The 8,992-nt window shown below is 37.1% G+C and overlaps 2 protein-coding genes across 4 annotated transcripts; both read left to right on the top strand.

Annotated features, from left to right (window-relative positions):
* Positions 1–531: 531 nt before the first annotated feature.
* On the top strand, positions 532–3,794 carry mapre1a (microtubule-associated protein, RP/EB family, member 1a). Of its 2 annotated transcripts, XM_079636686.1 has the most exons (8): positions 532–790; positions 1,279–1,455; positions 1,813–1,958; positions 2,094–2,289; positions 2,681–2,722; positions 3,066–3,169; positions 3,266–3,418; positions 3,514–3,794. In XM_079636686.1, the coding sequence occupies exons 2-8, from the start codon at positions 1,335–1,337 to the stop codon at positions 3,562–3,564; spliced, it is 813 nt and encodes a 270-aa protein (XP_079492812.1). In that variant the 5' UTR covers positions 532–790; positions 1,279–1,334; the 3' UTR covers positions 3,565–3,794. The 2 variants fall into 2 exon arrangements, with proteins under 2 accessions (XP_079492812.1, XP_079492813.1); XM_079636687.1 differs by lacking the exon at positions 2,681–2,722 and having other exon boundaries at positions 629–790.
* Positions 3,795–5,082: 1,288 nt separating this feature from the next.
* On the top strand, positions 5,083–8,863 carry LOC307011244 (organic solute transporter subunit alpha). Of its 2 annotated transcripts, XM_079636684.1 has the most exons (7): positions 5,083–5,826; positions 6,370–6,521; positions 6,597–6,670; positions 6,775–6,930; positions 7,015–7,126; positions 7,773–8,025; positions 8,139–8,863. In XM_079636684.1, exons 1-7 carry the CDS (start codon positions 5,754–5,756, stop codon positions 8,567–8,569), a joined length of 1,251 nt encoding a protein of 416 aa, XP_079492810.1. In that variant the 5' UTR covers positions 5,083–5,753; the 3' UTR covers positions 8,570–8,863. The 2 variants fall into 2 exon arrangements, with proteins under 2 accessions (XP_079492810.1, XP_079492811.1); XM_079636685.1 differs by lacking the exon at positions 6,370–6,521 and having other exon boundaries at positions 5,716–5,826.
* The last annotated feature ends 129 nt before the right edge of the window (positions 8,864–8,992 follow it).

Below are 8,992 nucleotides of genomic sequence, written 5' to 3'. Positions count from 1 at the left end.
ATCTGTCTTTTTTTCTTTCTTTTTTTCTTCATGTTTTATCAACCCACAAAACTAAGCATTCAGTCCTCCAGATTAAATGTGATTTCTACTCGCGACTTAAATATTTTTCTATTAGGTTGCTGGTTTAGTAATGTGCTTAGAAGTGAGAAATTAAATATTTAAAAAATACTTCAAAAACTAGTTTAATAAAAAGAATATTTAACAGACGTTGTCAGAAGAGATAACCTAAATAACAATGATAGAAAATAACAGTCTTGGGGGAGTGAATACATTTTTTTAATTATGTGTAGGCAAAAAAAAAAAAAAATTATTATGTGTAGGCTTAGAAAAGTAATGGAAATTCGTTTTTTTTTTTATGCAAACATACATTCACTACTGACTATAATTTATAAAAAATTATTTACTACATATTGCAAAGCATAAATGTATTAATTCAAAAGACTGATAAAAAATAAATGTAAAATTGCATTTTTTTTACATATATAAATTTACCAGAATTGTTTTTTAAACGTTACATTTTGTTAAATAATTAATGCGTTTAATTGTCTTTTTTTTGATTGATGGTTACTTTTATTTTGACAGATGGCAGTATTTAGTACATATAGCCGGATGATGACTTTTATTTTGACATCTGTGATTAGTTAGTAAGCTTCTGCTGTGTGGTTGCACACTTCACTTGCAGCCCATTTTCCAGCCTGCTGCAGAAGCGGCACTTTACGAACGACACGCCGGTGAAACTACAGCCCGGCTCACTCACATCCCATCATAGTTTGGACTTTCAGAACCAAATGTAAGATAAAAGCATTGATTTGATCTGTGACACAGAAACACAGAAAAACTGTACTTTAATGGTAGATTTACTCACTTGGGACGATACTTGTCTTTTAATGTTGTGATTTAAATGTTCGACACAGTTAAAAAGACAACGGTTATTACCAGAGCATTCAACCGTTTATATGAATAATGTTAATCGATTAATAATTCTGACAGATTAGTTTACAACTTTTACATTAAAGCAGAGGATTCAATTGGCATCATAAAGTTACAAAATTCACTAAAGAAAAACTTTAAAACAAATAACGTTACCCCATTTGTATTCCATATGTAAGTTAACAGTTAACGTTAATGTGCTCGATTCAGACCTAGTAAAACTCAATATACTGCCACACATTGAAGTGACACTAAGTAGGAAGTAAAGATGATGTAGATGGGCTAAAGGGTGTGAATGTATGTTTAAGGAAATGAGCCTGAACTCTTAACTCCAACCTCTTTTTCTAGCAACTTCAGCGGAATAGTGTCTCCATCAGCTTTAAATAATTGGTTTTGTGTGAGCCATGGCTGTGAACGTGTTCTCGACATCAGTGACGAGTGAAAACCTCAGCCGCCATGACATGCTCACATGGATAAACGAGTCTTTGCAGATGAGCCATGCCAAGATCGAGCAACTGTGCTCAGGTCAGTGACCAGCTGTCTGGCTCCTTCACTTCTTACTCCCAACTTGAGCATCATTAAAGTACTGACGGGGTCTCTGAGATAAACATAAAGCCTAGTTTGCATTTTGACCTAAACGATTGTATAGAAATAGTGGTATGTCATAGAATGACATGACTATTATTTGCATGCTAAGTTTGTCTGTGAATATCTGGGTCACATTAGTGAGGAAATGAACAAAGATAGTACTGTGGAGGGGGGATGAGTTTTTTGTTTATTTTTTTCTAGATTGGTGGTACCTGCATGACTTTTAAAAATGTTTTGTATAATGTTTTATTTTATATGTATTATTTGCTGACTGTCTTACTAATGTGTTTAAAGGTTCTGCTTACTGTCAATTCATGGACATGCTGTTCCCTTCGTGTATTCCACTAAAGAAAGTGAAATTCCAGGCCAAGCTTGAGCATGAATACATCCACAACTTCAAACTTATTCAAGCCAGTTTCAAAAAGATGGGTGTTAGCAAAGTATGTCAACCAGTCACATTTATTAGCACACAAATCGTGTTTTCCGTTTGGTTACACAAAATATAATCCTGATGTACAATGTGTTAAGTGTAACTAATTTTTTGCTTGTTATTTTGACATCTTTCATCTCTGTAGATTATTCCTGTTGACAAGCTTATAAAGGGCAAGTTCCAGGACAACTTTGAGTTTGTGCAGTGGTTTAAGAAGTTCTTTGACGCAAACTATGATGGGAAGGAATATGATCCGGTGGCCGCTCGACAGGGACAAGAAATGGCTGGCAATCCGAGTCCAGCAGCAGCCACGGCTAACAAGCCAAGGAAGCCTACCTCAGGTAAGGAATGAGACCAAACAAGTAGTTCTCAATACCATTGCAGCCTTTTTAGGCATATCATTAAGGGGGAAATGGCATGCATAAATAAATCACCTACTAATATTTAATGCATACTTGTAATTTTTAATGAACAGTTATCAGCATCAATCTTTTTGGGTTCATATAGTCCTCTTCAAAGTATGTGGGACTAGCGTTATTGTCGGAAGCTAGCTGTCCTAAGGGTAACAGGTGCATGGCAGCTGCAGCTGTTATGGATTATGACCCCAGAATATGTGGGTGTGGCCAAGTCATGCACCAGTGGGCCAGTTGTACATGCTTTAGCTGTTTTTACTTGTGCGAGAATGGCTGGAGCCTTACATTGCCTGTGCATGGATTTTTCTGTTTACTTCAGACACAGGCATCACAGCTGCAGTCAAGCCAATGGCCCCTGTTGGTAAGATGTTGAGAACTACCAGTTAGTTTAGTTAAGGCACATTGCCTGTTCACTTATCTACTAAGCTGATTCACCTCTGGGTATTTTTTCATTTACATTATGGTGATTATGGTACATTTTGAAGTATTGCACATTTCAAAACAACAGTCATGCAGTTCTCTTTTGGGGCTACAGCACTTATTGGTGGAATATTTTATTATTATTTCAGCTTTAATATTGTGAGAGAGAAAACATATTTAAGAATTCATCAACTAAGCAAATTTGATGCTGGAATTAACCCTTATCCTTAAGGCAGTTTAACAAGTATGTATAACAAGGTGATGGGTGTCCTGTTGATGTTCAGCTCCACAGCGTTCAGCCACAGCACCTAAATCTGCACCAAAGACTGCTCCAGCTGCAATGCGAGGAGGTGGTGGTGATGAAGAGAAAGGAGCACTTACTCAGATGGTAACACTTTACAAGAAACAATAAATCAAGGCTTTAGCGTTATATTTTCACTTTGTTCGGATGTTAATCATTTTATAATCATTTTCATAATTTCAGATAAATGACCTGAAGGCCACCGTTGCTGACATGGAAAAGGAAAGGGATTTCTATTTTGGCAAACTGAGACACATTGAGCTTATCTGCCAAGAGAAAGAGGGTGAGAGTGATCCTACAATGCAAAAGATTGTGGATATTCTCTATGCCACAGACGTAAGTGTATATCACTGTTTTTAAAGATAGTTTGAGACTTAACATTCATCAGCCCACTCAGTTTTTTGATTTTTTTCCCCCCCATCTTTCAACAGGACGGTTTTGTAATTCCAGAGGATGAGGCGGCAGAACCAGAAGAGTTTTGACCAATCAGGGGTGACCGTTTTTTTTTATAAAAAATTACCCCGTTGGACTCTCAAATGCACATACTGGCTGATTTCTGCTGCACTTGCCTTTGGTCCATCGTTTTGGACTTTGACTTTTGAATGTCTTTTTATTCAGGGAAGTTCTATACCTTGAATTTTCAGATTTTTTTTATTGACCATCAAAACAAAATTATTTTTGTGAATGAAAAATAAAGTGCTTATCAAAGGCTGTTTGTATAAAGCAGTCCACTGAGGTCTGACTTGCCAACAAGTAGTAAACAAAACCAGGTATTGTATTCAAACATGAGCAAGCCATTCTGATGCATTCATTTTGTAGTTCCACCAGAGTTGTGGTATACTGCAGAAATTTTGCTGTTATCTAGTTTTTCATTTGTACATTTGACTGCTTGTTGACCAGTTGTGAGTGAAGTTCACTTCCTCTAATAAGCGCTGAAGCAGGATGTGTGTCAACCTTTTGCATTTCCCTTTACAAGCACATGAGGAACCGCTTAACAGTCATGAGAGGCTTTGGGTTTGAGTCGGGTGACATATCCCTCACTTAATCTTAACTAGCCAAAGCTGTTAAACTGCAAGTACCACTATTATGCTAAATCTGACAAAGTTAGGCAGTTTCTTAAAGCACGCTTTATTTTGCATTAATGTGTGCTGTGCATGTTCCATGTATTAAAGTCATATACTGCAAAGCAAACAATGTTTTTACTACGTTTGCATAAGCAATATGTTTTGTAAACCAGTCCATATTTTATTACTAGGAAACAGTCATTTTTCCCATGGTTTTGACTTTCTGGGCATTTGAGAAACCGTGGGCTGATCATGACAAGGCTTGATCTCCAGCTGTTGGAGTCCGGGAACCTCCTCCCCAGCTTGAATCATGCGGTACACCTCTGGGAATGAGAGAGACTCGGCGATCGCTTCCGCTGCACCCGAATCCCTCTCAAGAGCCTCCACATCATTCTGCTTCTCCATCGCTTTATATATTCACTGCTACAGCTCTGTTTAAAACATTTCAAAGCCATTCATTACTCGGTTCACTTAACTCCTCTGTGATTTAGTGATCAAATGTAAAGCTCTGTAAATCACCGACTTACCTGTTATTAACGAAATCTTTGGAATTTCAGTAAATTGTTCGTGCAAACCAGGTTTTACTTATAAGGTCACAAGAATAACCCATTTAAACGCAGTGTTGCATTTTATTTAAAGTATTATTTATCACTTTATCTATTCAATGTATGTAAGTGTTATTAATATGAAATGCTCCATTTTAAGGCATCCTGCCTCAATGTTTACGAAGTGCATCTCTCGTTTGACTTCCGGATTTGTCTCCAATAATGGATTTTAAAATAAAAGCCCCCCACTCAAACGCACTACAGGTCGCATCCCGATTAAAGATTATTTATTTACTTTTCCCAGCTAGCGTTTTTTTAGTTGCAGCATTCTTTTAAATGTTGACACAATGTTCATGCCCCCCAGAATTCTTTCTTGTATGAATATCTGAACATGCTATATATCAATAGAAAGAACAGAGCCTCATATAACGATCGAAGGTTCCTCCTCTAACTCCAAAATTAGATTATGACTCAAAATGTCAACTTTTATTCATGTTAGATTCATTTTTATCAAGTGGGCTATAATTCCTTTAAAAAATCGAGCAGGCCTAATTAGTAACCAGACACTTTTTTTCTGTGTGTAACATGAATGACCAATTACTGAAATAAGCCTGATTTAAAGTAAATTGTAAAATGGCTCATTACAGACAGAGGACTGTTTGATACATTTCATCAGTCATTCAAATATAGTTGTTTTGTTAAGAACTGTAATAATACATTTCCCATGTAGGCCTACTGTATTTCCAAACATAAATAATGCAAGGTTGTCTGAGACTTGCAGGAAGATGGACTTGGCCCTCTACCTGCGCCCTACCTGTGTTTGAGTCAATCATTAATAAGTGAGCTCAGAAAGACATCCCTCAGGCAATAAGAAGCCACATTAGTATAGATTTGGCATTAAGTATTTATACACAATTGCCTATTTCTCTAAATCTTTCACTATTTCTACAGGGGTTTGCACCCAATTAACAAATAAGTGTGTTTACTTGTTTGGATCCTGACATCTGAGGGCTCCCTATCGAACTTCTTGTGTTTCGTAGGTCTTTCAGATTTCACTGAACAATGAGGAGGGTGGACAAAGACAACTGCACATTCATGGGAGGTGGGATCCCTTTGTCATCTGATTTCTTTAAAGGTAAGAGGTTTACCACAAGATGATGAAGAAAGTAGATGTATCAAACCAAGCTCTGCGGTTTGCTGCTATAACCAGTGTTACAATGTTAAATGTAATTTTCCCTGGATAAACCCAACACCAATATTTACAGAGCTATTTGAGTCATCTATAGCATTGTACCCCCATTTTCCTTCTTCATTTTCACTTGTTTCAATTATTACCCTAAAACCTGTCAAAAATGTGCCTCTGAGTTATGGAACTATGTCCATTTTAGACACAATGAATGGATACCAGGATGGGAAATGATATGTCTCTTTAAGTCTCAAAAATAAAGGTTATTTTTTGGTATCCATGGTTCAACGAAGAACCTTTAACATCCATGGAACCTTTCCATTTCACTTATTTGTTGTGGAAAAAGCTTATAGACTATTAAAATGTTCTTCTTAAAATAGTTATTTTAAGAACACTGAAAGATTCAAAATGGTTCTTCTGTGGCATTGCTTTGAAAATCTCCTATTGGAAGCTTTATTTTTAAGAATGTGGTTTTGCTTGTTGTGCTCATAGCGATCAAGAACGATCTCTGGCTGTTTCTCCTTCCTGCTGTGTTTGCTGTGCTGCTGCTTGCTCTCTTCTTGGAGGAGATCGGCTTTTTTCTGCGTCATGTCTCCTCTCAGCGGCGCAGGCATCTCTGCCTGTGGATCCTGGGGATATATCCAGTAAAGCAGCACCTTCTCACTCAATTCATTCATTTCCTTTAGTTACTTTTTGGTAACATTTTGTACTTTTAAAAGGTCTTCGGGATGACGTCTATCATTGCGCTATATGTTCCACGCTCCTCATCTCTGTGCAATTTCATTGCATCTCTGTAAGTGACTTTTGACTAACACTGTTGTTTTGTAATATAATTGCACAATAGTGATCCAAATGGCCAGTCATATCTGTATGGACTGTTTTTAAATTTCTTGGCAGATATCACTCCATTACACTCTTGAAGTTCATGGGTCTTATCAAAGACTTCTTCGGTGGAAAGACCCGCATGCTGGAGGCATTAGCAGGAGAGCAGGTGTCTCCAAACCCCTTCCCCTGTTGCTGCTGCTGCTGTCTTCCTCTCTTTGACATCAACAAGTACTTAATCACACATACACCTGCATATCTTTAACTTACGTAATTTATAATAACTGGACTGTTTCATAACCTTTTTTCCATTAGGACCAGTGTGGGGTGGATGATGGCCGCTGTTCTTCAGCTCTCTGTGGTCAGGACAATCCTGTTCTTCCTCACTCTTGTCCTCTGGACAAATGAACAATATGATTACGGTGATGTAAGTACAATACGCCATTGCTAGTGTAATATTTATATAGGCCTATTGAGAGAGAAGCTTTTATTTATCCGATTTTAATCCTAATTTTTCAAGATCGCACAATTTTTCTTGAATATTCAGTCCCATTCAAGCTGCTTCCTTAAAAAAGCCTTATTTGGAGTACTGTTCAAAAGTTTGGAATCATTATGATTTTTTTGTATTTTTGAAAGAAAATATATCTTATGCGTATACCAAGGCTGCATTTATGTGATAAAAAATACAGCAAAACCTATGTTGTGAAATATTATAACAATTTAAAATAACTATTTACCTATTTTAATATATTTTTGATTTATTCCTGTGATGACAAAGCTGAATTTTCAGCATCCCAACTTCAGTTTTCAATGTCACATAATCCTTCAGAAATCTTTCTAATATGCTGAGTTGGTGCTCAAGAAGCATTTCTTATTAGGGTTAGGGGTTAGAATTTGTTTCAGTATTGTGCAATCAGCACCGTGATTGACATGACCAATGAAATCTTTGGAATCAGCGCGGTGAGGCGGGGTTTGCACCTCAAACTGGTTTAGGGAAAAAAACACGTTCTTTGCAGGGCAGATTTGGCTTATTTTCTGAACTATGTTATGTGATTTTGTAATCTCTTTCTCAGGTGAATTCGGTTAATCCCAATGTGTATGTAAATGCCATCATTGCCGTATCCACGTTCCTGTCCTTCTATGGCTACTTGCTGTTTTATAAAGCTTCAAAAAAGGCATTGCCTGGATACAGTCTTCGAGCCAAATTTATTTGCATAATTGTTGTCCTGGTCCTTTGTGGACTACAGAGTGGAATTCTGGAGACCATGGGTGCGCTGAATGTCATCCCCTGCACTCCTCCCTTCTCTGACCTGTTTCGTTCTCAATGTATGAAATATAATATAATAATTTAAATAAATATAATTTTCCAGAAGTTTTGGGATCTGGAAACTGGAATACCTCTGCTTTAATTTAATGATTTTCTCTCATTTTTCTACCAGTAATCTACCACTATTCTGTAATTGTGGAGATGTTCTGCATCAGCCTCTTTGCACATCACACATTCCGGAAAGTTGAACCCTGTCATGGCGAGGGTGAAGAAATGGAGATTGATGTCATAAGAGTTCTCAATGAAAAGGCAATTCAGACAGAAGACGAGCTGCCAATCGCTGTGCAGCTCTCCTCTCAAGAGGACGAGGCATGCCATTCTAACCTCGGATACAACAGCGACAGTGAAGACAGCCTCTGTAAAATTGAACACGCACCACTGGACCGCTTCCCTTTCCCCTTACAGCACAGACTACAAACTGCAACAAACATGGAGAAAGTACATATTACACCTCCTGTGGACTCCATGACTGTGGAGCTGCCGACAATTACTGTCAGTGCTGAAATTAACCATATTGACAGTGGTGATGTTACTGTTGTTTAGAGAAAAGTGTATACATGTATAGTTTATTCCACTTTTTATGTATATGACTCCACATGGGGCCCAGGAAACTAAATGCCATTTGAATTGTAAACTTACCAGCGTAGTTTAAAAAAAATCTCTAATTGTACCTGCAGTTCACTATTAATAGTAGGCTAGGCCTAAATTTAAATAAAATAAAAAATACACAATGCATTAGTGATTCCCAATAAATAAAGCTAAATTTTTACATTTGATACAGAAGCTGCCTTAGGCGTGACGTCAATACCCGGAATTAAAGTGGTTCCCTCAAGATGTTTGCGGTTTTATACGTTTTTTTTTTTTGTTTTGTTTATTATTATTTAAGATTAAAATAAGGCCTGTGGTAAACATAATTTAACAATATTGGACGTTTTGGTCTACAATAACCCAAACGTTCTTATCTAG

Source organism: Phoxinus phoxinus, assembly GCF_949152265.1.
Source record: "Phoxinus phoxinus genome assembly, chromosome: 15".
Taxonomy (NCBI): Eukaryota; Metazoa; Chordata; class Actinopteri; order Cypriniformes; family Leuciscidae; genus Phoxinus; species Phoxinus phoxinus.
The sequence above is the reverse complement of the archived record's forward strand: the minus strand, read 5'-3'. Positions and strand labels throughout refer to the sequence as shown.

Bases quoted from the DNA above. Each gene is read 5' to 3' on its own strand.
- mapre1a (XM_079636686.1), top strand. From the start codon at position 1,335: ATGGCTGTGAACGTGTTCTCGACATCAGTGACGAGTGAAAACCTCAGC. The intron at 3,170-3,265 runs GTAACACTTTAC...TCATAATTTCAG, and splicing joins AAGGAGCACTTACTCAGATG to ATAAATGACCTGAAGGCCAC. The intron at 3,419-3,513 runs GTAAGTGTATAT...ATCTTTCAACAG, and splicing joins ATATTCTCTATGCCACAGAC to GACGGTTTTGTAATTCCAGA.
- LOC307011244 (XM_079636684.1), top strand. From the start codon at position 5,754: ATGAGGAGGGTGGACAAAGACAACTGCACATTCATGGGAGGTGGGATC. The intron at 5,827-6,369 runs GTAAGAGGTTTA...TTGTGCTCATAG, and splicing joins GTCATCTGATTTCTTTAAAG to CGATCAAGAACGATCTCTGG. The intron at 7,127-7,772 runs GTAAGTACAATA...TCTCTTTCTCAG, and splicing joins AACAATATGATTACGGTGAT to GTGAATTCGGTTAATCCCAA.